General features: G+C 36.3%; 2 protein-coding genes across 2 annotated transcripts in view; both read left to right on the top strand.

Moving 5' to 3' along the window:
• Positions 1 to 21,527, top strand: part of LOC138317395 (small ribosomal subunit protein eS19) — a 332,587-nt gene that overhangs the window by 170,906 nt on the left and 140,154 nt on the right. The window lies entirely within an intron of this gene.
• Positions 10,437 to 12,200, top strand: LOC138317382 (uncharacterized). The gene has a single exon (XM_069259006.1). The coding sequence runs from the start codon at positions 10,485 to 10,487 to the stop codon at positions 11,973 to 11,975; it is 1,491 nt and encodes a 496-aa protein (XP_069115107.1). The 5' UTR covers positions 10,437 to 10,484; the 3' UTR covers positions 11,976 to 12,200.

Raw genomic sequence — 21,527 nt, 5'->3', positions numbered from 1 at the left:
TACTTGCGTATAGTGAAGAACAAGCATAGCAAGTGTAATGTATTACTATTGACCCTGGTTTACGTCCATAAAATGATTAGTATTTAGGAGAAATTATCTATAGCGTAAAATCCCCAAATTATAGAAAGACACAGGACATTGCCAAAAAGTACCGTATTTGACCCAATAAGTGCACAGGGTGTTAAAAAAATGAAAAGGTGCTTAATAAGATGAAATTAATGCAAACCCATACAGTTTTTTATAGTTTTGGTCTTATACCTGGGCATTGAAATGAGACCTCAAAAAGGGGAGGGACCCTTTTTGGGTAGAATACGGTACATGTTACCAATAACTATCTAAAATGATATTCACATAAAATCTTACATCCATAAAATGATTCGTTATCAAGGATGAATTATCTAAAGGGGAAATCCCCAAATTATATAAAGACACAGGGCATTGCCAAGAAGTACATATTACTAATATCTATCTAAAATAATAAATTTTATAAATGAATCAAAAGGCCAATAATTGCTATATCACGGATATCAAGGAAAATGAATTTTGAATTCCACATTCACACTTCTTATCTTGTGCCTTTGTTCCATGGTTCAATAAATTGCCATCGTGATACCTTTGTCCATGTCTTTTGACCATTTTCAGATTTTATCTTACAATAGATATGTCCGTTTTCTAAATATTTTTCTTACTTCTTTGATCTATGATGAAATAGTTTTATCCTGGTATAATTCGTGTCCATGATTCAATAAGTTGACTAAATGATACCAATATCCATGATTCTGAAATTAACCTTGATGATAACTAAACCATGAGTCAATAAGGTGCCTTAAGATTTGCATTTTATTTAATGATGGAGTGATTGGCAATGATAATGGTTATGCCAATTATTCAAAAGTTTACCTTGATAATATCTTTGTTCGTGAGATATTTACATAGCTCAACGACTTGCCTTCATAATCCATTCACCTTCACCTGTGTGTCTACCGTTCTTAATCTTCTATTGTTAAATTACCATTTATGATGTAAGTTATTGTCGATACTTATGTAATTTACTTTTAACATTTCTTCATTGGTACTAATTAACCTTGAACTATCTAGCCACTATAATTCAAATCCGTTCAAGTTTACTTGACATGCCTTTTGATTTCTCGGGAACAAAAGAGCTTTAAACAACTTCCTCCAGTGTCTTTAGCTTAACATATTACATTTGCAGTTGCCCAACTATGTAACTAACGATCTCAATCTGCAGTTTATGAATTAATCTTGTAACCTATCAATTACTACGATATTAATCAGTAAATGCTTGTCTTATTGTCGCGATGAAATGTTGATTCATAATCAAAACAAAATTCATGACTAAAAATGTTGGATCTAGTGACCATTATTTTCGTTTGCAGTCAATAGCTAATGGGTGCCAAATAGTCATGTGAAATTAAACTCGATCAGTATTGATTTATTAATCTGCACTTATCTAAACTGCGATTATGCACAACTACCAACTGAACGTATTTCAATACAGTTGCAATACAAAAATGACACACAGATAAAAGTATATCTATTGTTTCTGAGCCTCGATAGCTCTGATCCATTTAATAATACGAATAATCAGTCGATGTTTCGACCAGGGAATAATATACAGTTATTGAATGGGTAATGAGGGAAATAGCACTTTTATTGTCCCCCGAGACATAAAATATTTCCCGAGGCGAAGCCGAGGGAAATAGTTGTGTCAAGGGGGACAATAAAAGTGATATTTCCCGAATAAACCCATTCAATAAGTGTTTTATTATACCATTGAGAAAAATGCTATAACATATAACCTGTTGATATTTTTCACTTGTTCCACATTCCATGTCATCGATAGTGCCCAGTGAATTTTCTCGTACGTAGTCCTTTAAAATATGAACGGCTGTGTATTTCCACTGTCCCTATCGGTCAACAATTTTTCGAAAGATTCCTCGTAGGGATCGTCGAATCTGGAGGCCGTGTTGTGTAAACAAGTTGTCGTCTGCAGCGTCAAATCTAGATCACCTAAGCGTTTTGTGATTTTTTCGTTGGGAATGAGATACAGTCAGAGAAGTTCCGAATTAAGTACTCCCAATGCGTTATCCAATCAAATTTATGATTAAGCAAAAGTCCGCGAAAATTTGAATGCAGGTAAATAGCTCATTTTCAGGTAAATAGTTCGAATGACTATTTACCCGGTAAATAGTGGTTTTAAAAGACTGGATTTGAATAGCATTTATATTCTCTACTCTTTAAATAGTGAAAAAGAAGCAAAGGTATAATAACTATTATTTTCATAGCTCAAAATTCACCCTTAATAGTGTTTATATCATTTATAAGACTAAAATTGAATTATATCGTTTGGTTTCGACAGGCATTTGGAACAGCCACTCGAAGTGTCGGATATTCCCGCCAATTTATTAATGAACATACAAATAAAACAAGTTCCGTCTGATGAAGCATATATCTAGGGTTTTCCGGTATGGAACTATAAATCGTTTTATTTATCTGTTGATAAAAAACACCATGGTGCAAAGTAGTTTGGTTTTAATCTTTTGCTTCGTATGATTACATATTTATTTAATGTAGTTGTGACGTGGCGTCCGACTCAAACCGCCTGTGTCAAGGTGTGACAAACAGAGTTTCTTCAATGTTGTGATCACTTGAGTTCTACTTAATCAGTTCACATTTGAAATTACTTGAATACACGGATGTTTACATAGTTCCATGTCATTATTTCCGGATTTTGGAGATTGTCAAATGTATCGGACGTAGTTTCGAGGAACATGTACAAACACAGGTAGGCCCACTACTGTAAACGTTTACCGCTCTCAAAATGTTAGCTTATATTTATATTGTTGTTTAAACACCTCAATAAATATTAGAGATATCTATTACAAGTATTATAAAGATTCCGTTTCACTGATATTTCGAAACACCCAAACGCACAGGGACATGGCACGATTTTTTTAAACTAACAGTATACATATTTACATATTATAGTATCAAGGGTATGAACTCGGCGGTCGAGGAAAACGGACCTATTTGTTTAAACCCGTGATTATTTAAATAAATTGGTTCTATACAACATTGACGGATATCTTACCTTAAAGAGAAATAATTTATCTTTCCATTGAGTGATTGATGAACAAAAATTGGCCAAGTATTGACGAAGTTATGACTTGATGAATCGGGAAATTTACGAAAAATATGCTCGGTAGACATTTCCCTGTCCGGTCGAAATGTCGTCTCGGCTCTAATGGGCACCTCAAAAACCAAGCCATAATCACAAAATCTACGCTTGTGGTGGTAAACAGTACCCATAACTGTGTTCATCCGCAATCTCCTTTGGAGGTGTTATGACCCGTACTTTGTAGAAACTCCATTTAAACATCGTGTAGCTCACTTACTTTAACCGTCACCGCCATGTTCATTTGTGTTCTTCGGAATGCTTCTCGAGTTTACCCAAATGCACAACATTACATAATTTGCATAATGTAGTCACAATATGTAAAGTCGAGAAGCGTTCCGAGAGAAAAATGAACATGGCGGTGACGGTTAAAGTAAGTGAGCTACACGATGTTTTAATGTAGTTTCTACAAAGTACGGGTCATGACACCTCCAAAGGATATTTTGGATGAACACAGTTATGGGTACTGTTTACCACCACAAGCGTAGATTTTGTGATTTTGGCTTGGTTTTTGAAGTACCCATTAGAGCCGAGACGACATTTCGACCGGACAGGGAAATGTCCACCTAGCATATTTTTCGTAAATTTCCCGATATATCAAGCCATAACTTCGTCAATACTTGGCCAATTTTGTTCATCAAGCACTCAATGGAAAGATAAATTATTTCTCTTTAAGGTAAGATATCCGTCAATGTTGTATAGAACCCATTTATTAAATTAATCACGGTTTTAAGAAAATAAGTCCGTTTTTCTCGAGTTCATACCCTTGATACTATAACATATATATACAGTGTATATGTATACTGTTGGTTAAAAATTTTCGTGCCAGGTCCCTGTGCCAAAACGTACATTGTGTATGCAAGGCCTACTCTTACCGATTCTTACCGATTCACAGTAGATTTGTCTGTCCCCCGAGGTGAACAAAAATGCATTTATCAATTTATCAATGAACATACAAATAAAATGAGTTCCGTCTAATGAAGCATATATCTGGGGGGGTTTTCAGAAAAAATCCCACTCAAAGACTGATGTTGTCCTGACATATCATTTCCATTTGCGCACAACCAAAGATGTTAAAAATACAAATAGGATGTAGATCTACATGTTGTAGCGAACAACACAGACTCATCGACACACAACATGTAAACATTGCGACGTCATCGGAATGTGCATATTTATCATACATACGGAAACATTTCTCAAAGAAGCACGGTAGTAACATAAACAATGTAACTTTTCTTCATTTGTATTTACACACGTACATGTATATGTGTTCAAACCTTTTTTGATACATGTACATGTTCATCGAACGTACGTTCGGTACTGAAAACACCAAAAGTTTCTGATTTGGACCATCATAAATTCATCCGCGCGGCTCCAAATTACGCGTGACATACTCAACCTATCGAGAAATAAAGTTGAGTAGCCTTTGGTTGAAATCAACGGGGTTTATACTATCAATTCACCACTGCCTGTAAATATTCAAATATGATTTTTATAATACCGAACATATCCGTGAAATAAAATATTCTCGGTGGCACTGAGTGATGTCAAAATAATAAATAAGAGTTACCTCCCATGCTTCAAACAATTTATTCGAAGTGTGTGGATGTATGGAGAATAAAAAAAACATATATATACTTCCGTATAGTAACCGAGTCTTAACTGACTTACAGCACAAGATTATATCTTTATTCTTTAATTAAAGATATCGTTGACTTAAATTAACTTGCATAGGGTTTTACTCACAAACGAATCACCGAGCACATATATAAAAAAAATATAATGTTTGACAACATTTGTAGTGTTCTATCTAGGAAACTTGAAGTTTTATTATTTCACAGTAGACGCATCCTCGATACTCCAGGGCTTCCGATCACTTACGATCTCTACACCCCTGGACTATCTCATAGTAAAACTGGAGGCAACAGAATAGAACAGGTAACTTAGTCATTTGATGTACATCAAAAGAGCCGTATAACGGTTCACTGTGGTTAACTCTGTGTGGCTTTGATGTTAGGCGTTGCTCTCTCTGTAGTCTTCAAATGAAATATTTGCTAGCCTGTGATTGGTCAAATGTTTTCCGCTGAGCTGCCTTCAATTTCACTATGAGATAGTCCAGGGGTGTAGAGATCGTAAGTGATCGGAAGCCCTGGAGTATCGAGGATGCAGTAGACGAGGATTTCGCACATTCGAACAGGTATGTTGATATATCAAAACCACACACTTTTAGCTAGAGTTATAGCAACGTTTCAGTTTATAGTATCCCTAATACATTCAACTGTACTTGTTATCGGTGTGGCGTGGTGTATTAGGTAAGATACTTCACGAGTGAAATCAAGCTGTATCTATACTTTATGTAATTGCTATTTTTCTTACTCTGATACCACTTAGACCCAACGTTAATTTATCATTGATTACGACACCCATACCTTTATCAACTAAGTTATGTATGATTCACAATGTACCTGTATGAATACTCACAGTCACGGTTCAAGTAAAGCACAGGGACTTGTAACGTAGGTTGTGAGAAAGTCTGTTGTGTTTACATGTGTACTAGGCCTATATACTATTCTGTTGTGTTTACATGTGTACTAGGCCTATATACTATATAGTATATAGGCATAGTACAATGTATACACAACAGACTATCTCACAACCTACGTTACAATTCCCTGTGGTTTAAAGGGTTTCATTCGCTTTGTGTATCTTCTTATCCTCTTTATGTATCTGATTTTTTTTTAAAATTTTCCTTTGTTCATCTAATTAGAATTACAATGGGAGAAACTAGGTAACAGTTTGGTCCTCTAGTTTTACATATGTTAACCTCAAACTCAATCAACAAATGTACATTACTATAGATATTTGATTATATCAAAGATGATATATTATAGATAACATATCCATGTATAGAGAGAAATATCTATTAAAGGTAGGTTTCGCCCAATGAAATATAAAGACTACGAAATTGAAATTTATCCTATACATAGATATAATCTTCAGATCATTTTCAATGCATACAGCGAACAATATGGGTGGTCAGTTGCCTAGCTTGACCAGGAAAATACTCCTCTAAAATAGAGCGAAGTCAAGCTTTACATAGAACATGACGTATTTTTTCCAAAACGAGGCCGCAGCAACAAACGGATGCGTGCAACAAAATGTCAGATAGAAGTGACAGTCTTGCCACGGCATGTTTAGTTAAAAAACAACAACAACAAATCGAAGTGCGAGGGACTGTTTATACATATCATATAATCTAAAACACTTCATGTTACTTACATACGCTCGCTAACTTTGTACACCAAATATACATGTAGTTAGTCTGCGGCTGTTTGTGCGCTGGCATATGTGTTGCCATCTTGGTCCCCACGTCGGTCTCAAATTGCCTTATACACAATTCCCAACAGAATAACCGGCAATGACCGCTTGGGACAGATCCCTTCAGTTTCTTTCTATTGCTAAATAGCCACCTCTCAATTCCCTATAGAAATCCTAGGGTTATCCGAATCCATTATAATTTCATCTTTGTTCAACGATTCAGATATCCTTTTTTCATTCTGCACACAACTTTTCGTTCAACCTTTTGTTTAATTTTGCGAAACATATCCCTTTAGCACTTTTTGCGAAATAGCGTAACAAAATCCATGATCATTTGCATAATTCAAGATGACACCGTAATATGTCAAGGTCATCTTGTTCACCGTCATTCAAAATGCACATTTGCACAACTAGGGCCCTATGGGAACCTGCATGTGAAATTTGGGCCAGATCTTTTCATCTTTTCTTCCGCTTATCGCAATTCACAAAAAAATATTTATTTGGTTGGGCGAAACCTACCTTTAACGTTTAGTACATCACATGATAATTACTAGGAATGCGATTGGATAACAGCTATGATCTATTTTGCGACAGTTCCCTGTTCTTTTTGACTACGGGAGACTATACCTGACTACGGGAACTATACCAAAGTATAGTCCCCCGGGAATGAGCACGCGACCAAATATATGACGTCATAATGAATGTCATGTGACGTACTAAATCTATTATGGCCCTTTCCCTCGGGAACAGTTCTCCTATAGTGTTGTCTGGCGAGGGGACTATATCTCACCAGACAACACTATAGGAGAACAATTCCCTTTGGAAAGGGCCATAATAGAATAATATTTTTCTCGAAATCCAAGATGGCGGCCTGTCGGCCATCTTGGTCACCGGTCGGTCTCAAATTGCCTTATACACAATTAGGGCCAAGAAGAACCTGCACATGACATTTGGGACAGATCCCTTCAGTACTTTCTGAGAAATAGCACAAACCTCAACTATCAAAATTTAAGATCGCGGCCTCTCGGTCATCTTGTTCAACGATCGGTCCTAAAATTCATTCTGCACAACTAAGAGCAACCTGCATGTGAATTTTGAAAATATCCCTTTAGCACTTTCTAAGAAATAGCGGTAACAAAATCCAATGATAAAAATTCAAGATGTGTGGTATGTCGGTCATCTTGTTCACCGATCAGTCTCAAAATGCAACATGCACAACTAGGGCCCTATGGGAACCTGCATGTGAAATTTGGGCCAGATCTCTTCAGTACTTTTTGAGAAATAGCGGTAACAAGAATAGTTAACGGACGGAACAACGGAGGGAAGGACGGAAGACAGACCACAAACCGCGGACGATAGACGATTTGAATAACCCACCATCTGAAGAAGTAAGCTAAAAATGTTTATTAAAGGGACTAAATCGTTAAAAATCATTTAATAAAAGATAAAAAGAATTATAGAACTGAAAATTATCGCAAAAGTTGTGTACTTTGTGTTAATAACAAAATTTAAAAGTTTGTATAACCATTTTGTTCAAAATGAAGAAAAACTGAAAATAAATAGAAACGACCAAGTCACTATTTCATATTATTATCTTTCGGCGACTGTAAACAATCTCTATGTGCATGCGTGCGCGATACGTGAACATTCAAAACATCCGCTCGAACGAAATCTCATCTGTGTAATGGACATATCTGCTATCGACTGAAAACACAAATTTATCTACTATAGGTTCCTGTTTACTGTGTTAAATCTAATAAACGTTGAAACGTATGCAAAAGTTTTGTGAAGAGTTTCTAAGTGTAAATAATCCTTTACTGTACAGGTTTTTGCAGCCATAAAAAGAGTTTTCATTATATCATATGGTTTTATACTTGCTTCTACCGTTATTTTATTTTCATTTGTCATGATATTAGGTACTAGTCCGCTAAACCTGCCAATAATATTAGGTTTTAATTTTTTTTGCCTCATATATAGAGTTTATTATAAGGAAAAAATGGGGAAAAAACTAATAACATAGGCATGTTTAGCGGACTAAGTAAGTACGTGTATTTCTTTTATTAAATTATATCAATATTTGACATTCCTTATACATTGTATATCCTTTAGTTATAATGTCTATCCGTCTAATGGGATTCCCTATTTATATATATATACCTAGTTATAGTCTCTATCCGTCTAATGGACATTCCCCTACATGTCACTAGTTATATAACCTTTTCCCATCTGATTAACTAAAAAAATCAGCCTAACTATATATCTAAATTTTATGTGTATTTTTATGTATTCAAAGCAAAAATGTACCTTATATATACATTGTAGACCGATTGCCTCCCCGTTCCCGAGGACGGGGGCAAATGCCTCCCCCGTTCCCCAGGACGGGAGCAAACATGTCTTTTTTGCCCCCACCCCCCTCATTTTCGCTGACTGAAATATTCTAAAATTGCACATTTGAAAGAAAAAAGGGTCCTTCAGCACATTTTTTGTACTTTCTTTTGGACAGTTTTCGGCTGCGCGGCGCATTTCCTTAAACGTTCATGTATGCATATTATGTTGAAACGTTTAACAGTATAAATTCAATACACATGAACTAGACTAGAAATGTCAATGAAGGGATTCTTCGCACTATTTAAAAATATCTCTTAATCTCTTAAAAGATTGATTTGTTTATATGACTTAGCAAGACAATTAATTCATTATTATTTTGCGTTACACAACAATGTGCCGATGGTGTGAAGCCGGTATGTTCAGATCGAGCAGAGTTGCATAATGATATGACGAAATTCACAATTGTCATTTCTAAATGCAGGTAACTTTAAATAAAATAGTATCATGTTATGAACGCTTTAAAATCATTAAAATACATCGTTAAACTCATCACAGCAATTCTAAATCGTAATATTTTTACCCTGGGGAGACCCTTGGACCCCCTCAAACACTAAAATGTCGCGCCTTCGGGGGCTCCCACGTTTATCAAAATGCGTCGTTACAATTCTAAATCGTAATGTTTTTCCTGGGGGAGACCCCCGGACTCCTTAAACACCAAATTCTCACGTCTTCGGCGTTCGCAAGTTCATCAAAATGTATCGTAAAAGCCATTCTAAATAGGGTTTTTTTCTCGTATGAGACTCTCGCCCCCCCCCCGCCCCAAACACCAAAATATCGCACCTTCGGCGCTCGCATGGCAATTTGCGTATTCATTAATTTCCTTTTAGCACCGCCACTGTCTATAAGGATTCTATTTACGATATATGAAAAAAATAAAGTATATATGATTGTGTGTTGAATTAAACAATTAATCTCCTCCTGTTGGTGCGAGGCGATGAGGAGGGGAGTTCAAATATTGAGAATATTTGCCGCCCCCCATTACGTTTCATTTTCCTAAACCACTGAGATACGCTGTTAATGTATCGGCTATTATACTTAACCAGACCAATATAACCGATAAAATATAAGTTGCCTCTTTGTGGCGTTATTACATCTATATCCATTAGCCGGATGAGATTTTCAGCGACCCCGATTTTGAACTCAACGGTGCCCTCGGTATAAGAACGTTTGTAGGAAATCAAAAACCCCAAGGAATCTGTGATTTAGTAACTTTAAGCACCTTGATTTTATTCAGGACAATTATTGTCAGTTTAAAATTAAACTCTGAATTATGCTTCATATAATTGTATTTAAAGTGTACCATTTTGGGTAGCGTCACGTTAGCTTGTTTTCCAGACCTGGCTTGAAATGTATTTGTATACGTTTGTCTTGAATAAAATGTTGAAAATACTAAATACTGAATGGAGGAGCACTGGTTGTCGGTGTGGCTTAGGTAATACACTGCACGGGTATAGGCATTATCGTCGCCCTAGTTTGATACACTTCAAACAAACAACTATAAATAGTATCATGATATCATTTTCTCGGAAGACGTCTGCTGATTACCAGGTATTGTCGTCCGCCATATTACACAGGAAACATGGCTGCCCAGACACCAGTCCCGGGGTGTACCCGACATGAGGGGATGGGGTTTGTATATGTGTGTAAATCGTGTGATGACCAGGTCGTGTGTATGGACTGTGTCACCGACAACCATAATGGTCATACTCTTGGTAAACTTACGGAATATATGGAAACTCAGAAACGTGAGATCCAGTATTATGTCGACAAGCTTTCCAAAAGTGAAATTCCAAAAGTCGAGGAGGATATCCGTGAATTTGAAGCAAATATTGGGGGATATAAGAAATTGATCGGCGACATTAAGCGTCAGGGAAAGGAGATGAAAGACAGCATAGATACTGCAGTGGACTTGCTCGTGAAAATGTGCGCTGAAATAGACAAAATGAATAAAAGCATTTCTGAGAAAAACATTGATGCATTGAAGACACATTTGAAGAAAGACCTTAAACCAAAACTGGACAGATGCCAAGAAACACTGATGTCTGGTACAACAGTTGACGTTACGTCATTAGCGCGGGAGATACGGAATAACCCCACCAATGTCACACCTAACCTAACGAGGCTACAAGCGCTGGAGTTCAAACCAGGAAAAGTATCCCCTGAAATATTGAAACGCATGCTTGGTAGAATTCTTGTTGACGGGGACGATCAGTCATATACATATAAATATCTTCCGAAATCTGAGGCCCTGGTTAAGACACCATTCTTATTTGATTCATGTGAATCATGTCTCACAAGTGACCAGGCGTGGCTTTCATATTGGGACAGTGAAAACGTGTACCGACTGGATGTGAAAGGTGATGTAAAAGAAAAAGTCGAGTGCGAGGGCAAAATCCAACGTATCTCCGTTTCACCCACCACGGGTAGGCTGTGGTTTTGTCTGTTTGAGGACCAAAGCATCCGAGAAGTGACGGCGGATAAGAATATTGTTACACGCTTTAAGGTTAACAACATACCAGTTAGTCTGTGTGTCACCAGTGACGACATGGTGGTAGTGGGGATGAAGGGAGGAATACAACTGTACACTACAGACGGCCGGGTGGTGTCAGATGGTGCTGGTAGACCTTATCGACAGGCGGCAGTCTGGCCTCATCACATGGCGTCCTGTCCCTCTACTGGTGACATAGCTGTAGTAGACAGTGATTGTGTATATTTTGACGAATACATCGCAGGCAAGACGAAAATTAAACAACCCTCCGCCATCGTGATGGATAAACACCTAAACCTTAAACTTCGCTACACAAACATAACCGCAGCCAAATCAAGCGTACAATCTAGTCAGTTATCCAAATTTTACCCGTACGATGTTTGCTTTGATGGAGCTGGTAATGTCCTTCTAACAGAGTTTGTCACCAAATCAGTACTACTTATTGATGGGGATACTGGGGGGCTTCTGAGAACTATTTATGCATCTGATGGAGAAATGCCATGGTGTATCAGTCTACATGATGACGGTACCCTCTGGATAGGACACAGGGACAACAGGATGAAGATAATCAAATACAAGTAACTTGTGATAACGTTAGTCAAACAGTTTTGGCTCAATCACTCAGGATCTGAAGTGAAGTCTTGTTAAAATTGTAACTAGTGTATATATACTGTATGACAATGTGATTACACATATTACTGTAATATCGCCACATGTATATGTCCCAGTAATACATATATATACATCAAGATGGCGACAATCACTGAAAAAAAAATTGATATAATAAATTCTAATGTCCCAACTTAATGACAGTTTGTCTTCAATATGTATTAGTGCTTGTTTATCAAACCGTAATTGCGCCAAACAGGTGAATGGACAGAAAGCAAATATTTCTCATTACTTCGTGTTTGTGTTCAATTTGCTTTAATTAAATGATTTATATTAAATAAAAAAATGTATATGTACTATTTGTAGCCTTGATTGTACATGTTCGGATTTTAAATTATCGATATTTAGTATAGTAGATATTTAAATTAATTATATTGTTGTAAATGTAATTAATTGAGATAGTGATTTTGAAAAGGTTTTTTTTTCGAAATTTCGCTGGACATTGCTTTGGTAGCGATAATTTCTGCCTCAAAATATTCAGAAATAGATTGAAAGTATATATCCTGAAAGCAAAATCTCGAACTTAAAAACCGCTCGCATTCTTTGTTGTAGTCCAGTTCCGAAAATTTTTTGCCCACAAATATAACCGGCGATACGGTAAATTTGTGTCATTTTAAATTATATATTTTTGTGTCGATTTAATTTACACGAAATTTAATCACACGAAAATAATTCCTTTTTTAAAATCTATTTGTTGATATGTTTGAGTGATATACTGTAATACAGTTCCATTAAAATGTTAGTTTCATTTATGGAAATGTATTTCTACCCCATCAAAGATTCTGCACTTCCGGAGCGGATAAGATTTCTCTGTCATACCTAGAGTAAGACAGCCTGCATGCGTGATAAATCAGAAGTTGCAAAACGTCATAATATGCAAATAAACATTAACCTGGACAATCTATATCACCTTTGACCCTGAATGGTAAAAAATGGTTTTTAATTAATGTATGTTAATACATGCATGTCATATTATATTTCTTTGACTGTAAATATTTCAAAATGATTAAGATTCTTGTCACAGTGCAAGTTTAATTAAGCTTTTGACAAAATAAACATCTCCAAGCTGATCAATTATCCATGAGAGACTTTGTTTTTTTTTCTTTTGGGTGGGTGGGGATGGGAGGAATATTACAGGGGCAGAAAAAAGGTCCATACCCTAAGTTGGTTGACAACCGGTCGAATTCATATTGTAAAAATAAGTTGTCATGCAATAATTTATTGCCATGAATTAGTTCAATTGATTTTTACCGATACTTTGTACTATTTAACAAGTAGTGGTGGCATAGTGGCCGGTTTAATTGTTTAGTTATGATAAATAAGGTTTACATGAAGTTAACAGGCGTAATAGAACATGAAACAATGTATTCAACAATGACTGGTTGGTGATCTTGACACCCACCATTTGATGGATGATCACCAATTTTTCCTATTTTATATGTTCTAAATCCATAATTAGATAAAATCGCTTATGAAAACACCATATAGAGGTGTAATTGATATTTTATATTTTTTTTCCTTTGGAATTTGAGAAATGATAAATATACTGGTTAGCATCAATATTACCAGATAGACAAAATCAAAGGTGGCTTTGTGTCGGCCATCTTGTTAATGGGTCAATTTCAAAATACATATACAACATGTATAACTGAGGCTGTAGAAGTGTCTACATTTAGATCGATTCCTTCACTTCAGTACTTTCCTCGAAATGGCATTATCTATCTATCAAAATTCAAGATGGCTGCCTGTTGGCCATCAGGCGTGCATAACAAGGGTCCAAGGAAAGTCTACGTATGATGTTCGAGACGAATCCCTTCATTACTTTCTTAGAAATAGCGATAACAAGCTTATAAATTATCAGAATCCAAGATGACTGCATATCGAACATCTTTTTTGATAAATAGGTATATATTTAAAGTGAAAATATATGGAATCAATGATATATATAATGGAATGATAATTTATTAATTATTAATATTTCAATCAATATTTTAACTTGTAGTCAAGGGTATTCATACAATACATGTCGTATCAAACTGAATACCCGGTATTTTTCAGCGATGTTGGGAGAAGACTTATATATGTCTAATACCTTTTCCAATTGTATCTTTCTCAATGCATTTGTTTGAATTGAAAAAAATATGGAATGCTGTACATGTAAATACTATGACTATAATTGTATAACATTTGTTTAAAAAACTTAAGTATTGTAATATTAGGCAAAGTCTAGGAGAAGAACATGTATTGTATTTTAGAATAAAATCTAACATGCGTTCAAATGTCTTTTGTTGTCTCTAAAAGCATGGTTTGAAATTACCACATGAAATTTTTCAGTATTTTGCAAGACATTAAAGCTCAGACACACTATTTCTGTAGCATCTATCTGCTTCTCAAGTAGAAAAGGCCATATACAAATAGTATTCCATTTCTACACTTTTTACACCAGTAATGACAAATGTCAAATTAATTATTTTCCGAAAGAATTTTAAGGATCTGCTCTGGTGAAAAGAATTTTAGCCCAACTATCTACATGTACAATTCTGAATCATCAAACCATAGGGATGCTCTCGGTGTATAAGTCAGCTGATGATCCTCTCCCGTGTTTGCATATTACAGAGTAAGTTCCCTTGCGGTTAGGTATTCATTGTGACGTCATTATTTTGTGATCGAAATTCAAGTCGTTTTCTCCGAAAAGTATTACGTTACGCTCCCAAACACATGAGGTCACTATCAATACCTACCCACAAGGGCAGATACCTCTGTAAAATTCAAAAACAGAATACATGTATTCTGACCGACAGTTTGCAAACAAAGTAAATTTTGTGAATTGTTGACGCATAGACAAATGACACAAGTGGACAGATACCACGAGTTATTAATCAACCAGTCAATCACTCTCTTTTCACCTCCTAGAGATGTTTCATATCAAATGATGTATTGGCAATCATGTGAAGTAGACAAATATTTGACACATGAAAACTTGATTTTTGCTCTAATCAGCGGTCTCACAGTAAATATTCTACACTAAACATCACAAATTTTTAATGAGTATTTGCGTCATCAGTTTAATGTATTACCGGCATGACATCTCTAAATTACAAAATATACAAAATAACAGAGCTCTCCTACCATGATGGGAGACTTAATAGTAACATCACCAGTTTACACTCATCCATACTAACAAACAATCTTCTGCTTTCATAAGCCTGTATTACCCTTTAGGAACAGATGGTATTATCCAATTATCAGATCTCTGGGTCTCTTGGTCATATATAAATAACTGTAGTTGTTATGGCAGCACTAATACTCATTCATATAGGGATTGGATTTCGCTTTTATGTTAACCATGCTTGTATGGAGCAATACCTCTAAGAATATATTCTAAGGGGCGAGTGAGCGCCCCGTATTTGAATAGGTTCTTAGAGGAATTGCTCCATACAAGCATGGTTAACATCAAAGCGAAATCCAATCCCTATATTTACACTCACACGACTTTTAATTTATATTTTATGCAACCAAAATTCGTCATGTGAAAGTGACTTAATTATTCAATAAAAGTCGGTCAAAAGTGGGAGGAGCTTACTCAATTGAACAGCGAATGATGACTCTTCACGTAAGATAGAATTGTTCGTCTGTGACGACAAAAAAGTTCAATATTTTAGTGTAAAATAAACATGACAAACAAAGTAAATTTCAGAGATAATTTTTTCTAATAGATATTCAAATTTGCTAAAAGTTAATATATAGCGTAAAAACAAAGTATTTGTACTCGGCCACATGTGTGAACTCGGTGACCGTTATTGTGTAGCGAGGCGAAGCTGGCGCACGCTTACACACAGGAGTTTGACGAAGTTGTCAAAACACCGGTGTTCAAGTAGCTCAATGTGTTTGAGATTGTCGTCTGACTTGACGATATTAGATCCTTGGGTGCCATGTGATTATATAATCCACGCTTAGATCCGTCGCCATCGATAGGTGGAACAACTTCACTTGTGTTCGATGGATACAATGTATTTGTGGTGACGTATTTTATAACTGTAAACACGTGTATTACTATATATATAGCTAGCGGTGCATGTTTTATAATACATATGATTAAATTCTCAAAGAACAACGATCGACAAGAGGATATATTTATAACTGACCTCTGTCAGGTCTCACGCTCGTCCACCCCAAAGACTCGATCGTAGGTCGAACACAGAGGTAATGTTTACATTTGACATTCATCATTTTTAACAAAAATGAAAGCACTGCATGTCGCCCCGGTCGGTTTTCCCCCCGTTTCTTTATACATTGGTAATTTAAAATATGTTTGTATCATATATAAATATAATACATATATATATATATAATGTTTACATTTTTCCAAAATTCAATGAAAAACAACAAAATATATACTTAATGTTGTGTCAAAATGTAAACAAAGCCATGTGTGTCTATTAAAAAAAGTAGCCCCTTTACGTTGCTTAGAACATTTTCATACGGAAGTTCAAAGTTCAATGTTACCATGCAGTTATGGTAAACAAAATCAGCTAGTACTTGCGTATAGTGAAGAACAAGCATAGCAAGTGTAATGTATTACTATTGACCCTGGTTTACGTCCATAAAATGATTAGTATTTAGGAGAAATTATCTATAGCGTAAAATCCCCAAATTATAGAAAGACACAGGACATTGCCAAAAAGTACCGTATTTGACCCAATAAGTGCACAGGGTGTTAAAAAAATGAAAAGGTGCTTAATAAGATGAAATTAATGCAAACCCATACAGTTTTTATAGTTTTGGTCTTATACCTGGGCATTGAAATGAGACCTCAAAAAGGGGAGGGACCCTTTTTGGGTAGAATACGGTACATGTTACCAATAACTATCTAAAATGATATTCACATAAAATCTTACATCCATAAAATGATTCGTTATCAAGGATGAATTATCTAAAGGGGAAATCCCCAAATTATATAAAGACACAGGGCATTGCCAAGAAGTACATATTACTAATATCTATCTAAAATAACATCTAACTGATAAATTTTATAAATGAATCAAAAGGCCAATAATTGCTATATCACGGATATCAAGGAAAATGAATTTTGAATTCCACATTCACACTTCTTATCTTGTGCCTTTGTTCCATGGTTCAATAAATTGCCATCGTGATACCTTTGTCCATGTCTTTGACCATTTTCAGATTTTATCTTACAATAGATATGTCCGTTTTCTAAATATTTTTCTTACTTCTTTGATCTATGATGAAATAGTTTATCCTGGTATAATTCGTGTCCATGATTCAATAAGTTGACTAAATGATACCAATATCCATGATTCTGAAATTAACCTTGATGATAGACTAAACCATGAGTCAATAAGGTGCCTTAAGATTTGCATTTTTATTTAATGATGGAGTGATTGGCAATGATATTGGTTATGCCAATTATTCAAAAGTTTACCTTGATAATATCTTTGTTCGTGAGATATTTACATAGCTCAACGACTTGCCTTCATAATCCATTCACCTTCACCTGTGTGTCTACCGTTCTTAATCTTCTATTGTTAAATTACCATTTATGATGTAAGTTATTGTCGATACTTATGTAATTTACTTTTAACATTTCTTCATTGGTACTAATTAACCTTGAACTATCTAGCCACTATAATTCAAATCCGTTCAAGTTTACTTGACATGCCTTTTGATTTCTCGGGAACAAAAGAGCTTTAACAACTTCCTCCAGTGTCTTTAGCTTAACATATTACATTTGCAGTTGCCCAACTATGTAACTAACGATCTCAATCTGCAGTTTATGAATTAATCTTGTAACCTATCAATTACTACGATATTAATCAGTAAATGCTTGTCTTATTGTCGCGATGAAATGTTGATTCATAATCAAAACAAAATTCATGACTAAAAATGTTGGATCTAGTGACCATTATTTTCGTTTGCAGTCAATAGCTAATGGGTGCCAAATAGTCATGTGAAATTAAACTCGATCAGTATTGATTTATTAATCTGCACTTATCTAAACTGCGATTATGCACAACTACCAACTGAACGTATTTCAATACAGTTGCAATACAAAAATGACACACAGATAAAAGTATATCTATTGTTCTGAGCCTCGATAGCTCTGATCCATTTAATAATACGAATAATCAGTCGATGTTTCGACCAGGGAATAATATACAGTTATTGAATGGGTATGAGGGAAATAGCACTTTTATTGTCCCCCGAGACATAAACTATTTCCCGAGGCGAAGCCGAGGGAAATAGTTGTGTCAAGGGGGACAATAAAAGTGATATTTCCCGAATAAACCCATTCAATAAGTGTTTTATTATACCGTTGAGAAAAATGCTATAACATATAACCCGTTGATATTTTCACTTGTTCCACATTCCATGTCATCGATAGTGCCCAGTGAATTTTCTCGTACGTAGTCCTTTAAAATATGAACTGCTGTGTATTTCCACTGTCCCTATCGGTCAACAATTTTTCGAAAGATTCCTCGTATAGGATCGTCGAATCTGGAGGCCGTGTTGTAAACAAGTTGTCGTCTGCAGCGTCAAATCTATATCACCTAAGCGCTTTGTGATTTTTTCGTTGGGAATGAGATACAGTCAGAGAGGTTCCGAATTAAGTACTCCCAATGCGTTATCCAATCAAATTCATGATTAAGCAAAAGTCCGCGAAAATTTGAATGCAGGTAAATAGCTCATTTTCAGGTAAATAGTTCGAATGACTATTTACCCGGTAAATAGTGGTTTTAAAAGACTGGATTTGAATAGCATTTATATTCTCTACTCTTTAAATAGTGAAAAAGAAGCAAAGGTATAATAACTATTATTTTCATAGCTCAAAATTCACCCTTAATAGTGTTTATATCATTTATAAGACTAAAATTGAATTATATCGTTTGGTTTCGACAGGCATTTGGAACAGCCACTCGAAGTGTCGGATATTCCCGCCAATTTATTAATGAACATACAAATAAAACAAGTTCCGTCTGAGTGAAGAGCATGTATATCTAGGGTTTTTCCGGTATGGGAACTATAAAATCGTTTTATTTATCTGTTGATTAAAAACACCATGGTGCAAAGTAGTGGTTGGGGTTTTTTTTTATTAATTCTTTTGCGCTTCGGTGGGGAGGATTACCATATTTTTTAATGTAGTTGGTGACGTGGGCAGTGCCGACTCAAACCGCCTGGTGTGGTCAAGGCTTGGTGTGACAAAGGAGTCGAGGTTTCTTGAATGTGTTGGTGATCGGCGTGCTGGTTGCGGACTTAATCAGGGTGTCACATTTGAAATTACTTTGAGATAAACGGAGTGTTTAGCACCAGTGAGTTCTCATCGTCATTTTTCTCCGTGGATTTTGGGAGAGATTGTCAAAGTGTAATGGAGAGTAGTTTCGGAGGAACATGTGACGAAACACAGTAGGGGGCGCACACTAGAATACTGTAAACGTTTTACCGGCTCTCAAAATGTTTGTAGCGTGAGTAGGATGGTTATATTGTTGTTTAATAACACCCTCTCAGAATGAATATTAGCAGAATATCTATTACAAGGGGTATTGTAAAAGGGGGATTCCGTTTTCAATGATATTTCGAAAAGCAGCCCCAAACGGCACAGGGACCTGGCATCTGATTTTTTTTAAAGGTAAACAGAATAGGGCAATATGTTACATATTATAGGTAGTCAAGGGTAGGAAACTCGGCGGGGGTTGCTTCGAGGGAGAAAACGGACGCGATGAGTTGTTTGGAAACCCGTGATTATTTTAAATAAATTGGTTCTGGATACAAGCATTCGACTGTATGATCCTTACCTTGAATGGGGAAATCATTTAATTTGTTCGCATTGAGGTGGATTGATGAAACTAAAATTGGCTACCAAGTATTGACGAAGTTATGGGACTTGATGAAATCGGGAAATGTACGAAAAATATGCTAGGGTGTTAGGAGCATGTTCCCCTGTTCCGTTCGAAATGTCGTTCTCGGCTCTAATGAGGCACCTCAAAAAACAAGCCATAATGCACAAAATCGACGGCTTGTTGGTGGGGGGGTAAAACAGTGAGTACCCAATTAATGTGGTTTTCAATCCGGGCGAAATAATCCTTTGGGAGGGAGTTGGTCAGTGGAACCGGGGGTTTACTTTGTGAGGAAACTTTGACCATTGTGAGATAACATCGGGTGTGTAGCGTCACTTGGCTTAACACCGTCCACCGGCCAGATGTGGTCAGATCTTAGTTCTTCGGAATGCTTCTACACGAGGTTTACCTAAAAAAAAAAGCACAACGAGTTAACATAATTGTGCAATAATGTAAGTCACGATTATGTAGAAAGTCGGGAGAAGACGTTACGAGGAGGTGGGGAGGAGAGAGAATTGAACATGGCGGAGACGGTTAAAGTGAAGTGAGCATAACACGAATGTGTGTTTTAATGTCAGTTTCTACAGAGTTAAAGGGGGGGTTTCATATGGACACCCTCCAAAGGAGAGGTCATTATGGGGGGCCGAGTGGGAGATGGAACACAGGCGTTATGGTTACTGTTTACCACCACAAGCGGTGAGGGGAGTTTTTTGATGTTTGGCTTGCGTTTATTAGGGGGATACGTACCCATTAGAGCCGAAGACGACATTTCGGGAACGGGACAGTGGAAATGACCCCACAGTAGCATATGTCATCGTAAATTTTCCGGAGTATATCAAGGCCACTAGCTTGCTCAATACTTGGCCAATTTTGTTCAAATCAAGCACTCAATGTGAAAGGAGTAAGAATTATTTCTCTTTAAGGTAATATATCCGTCAAAGTGGTAGTAGAGAACCGGCATATTGATGTAAAATAATGCACGGGAGTTTTTGAAGAAAAATAAGTCAGCATTTTTCTCGAGTTCATACCCTTGATACTATAACATAATAGTAGTACAGTGTTATATGGTACTACTGTTGGTTAAAATTTTCGTGCGCAGGGTCCCCTGTGCCTAAAAAACGTGCGGAGCTGTGTGTTATGGCGAAAGGTACTACTCTTACCGCGATTTCTTACCCGAGCTGAACAGTAGATTTGTCCCTGTCCCCCGGGAGGGGGGTGAAACAAAAATGCATTGTATCAATGGTTATCACTATGATAGAAGGCAAAATAAAAATGAGGTTCCGTCTAAGTGAGGACGCAAGATGAGGTGCTGGGGGGGTTTTTTGGCGAGGAAAAATAAATCGGCCACTCAAAGACTGATGTTGTCATGGGGACATATCACATTTCCATTTGCGCCAGCAACCAGAAGAGTGATAGAAAAGATACAAATCGGATGTAGTATCTACATCGTTGTAGCGAGAGCGAAACACAGACTCATCGAGAGCACAAACATGTAAACAGTTGCGGAGGTCATCGGAATGCGCAAAACTGTTATATTGTACAACAATGTTTAATTAACATACATACGGAAAAAATGTCTCGCAAAGAAGAACGGGGGTAAGTGAAGGGC

The sequence above is a fragment of the Argopecten irradians genome, chromosome 3 (genome assembly GCF_041381155.1).
Source record: "Argopecten irradians isolate NY chromosome 3, Ai_NY, whole genome shotgun sequence".
Classification (NCBI taxonomy): Eukaryota; Metazoa; Mollusca; class Bivalvia; order Pectinida; family Pectinidae; genus Argopecten; species Argopecten irradians.
The sequence above is the reverse complement of the archived record's forward strand: the minus strand, read 5'-3'. Positions and strand labels throughout refer to the sequence as shown.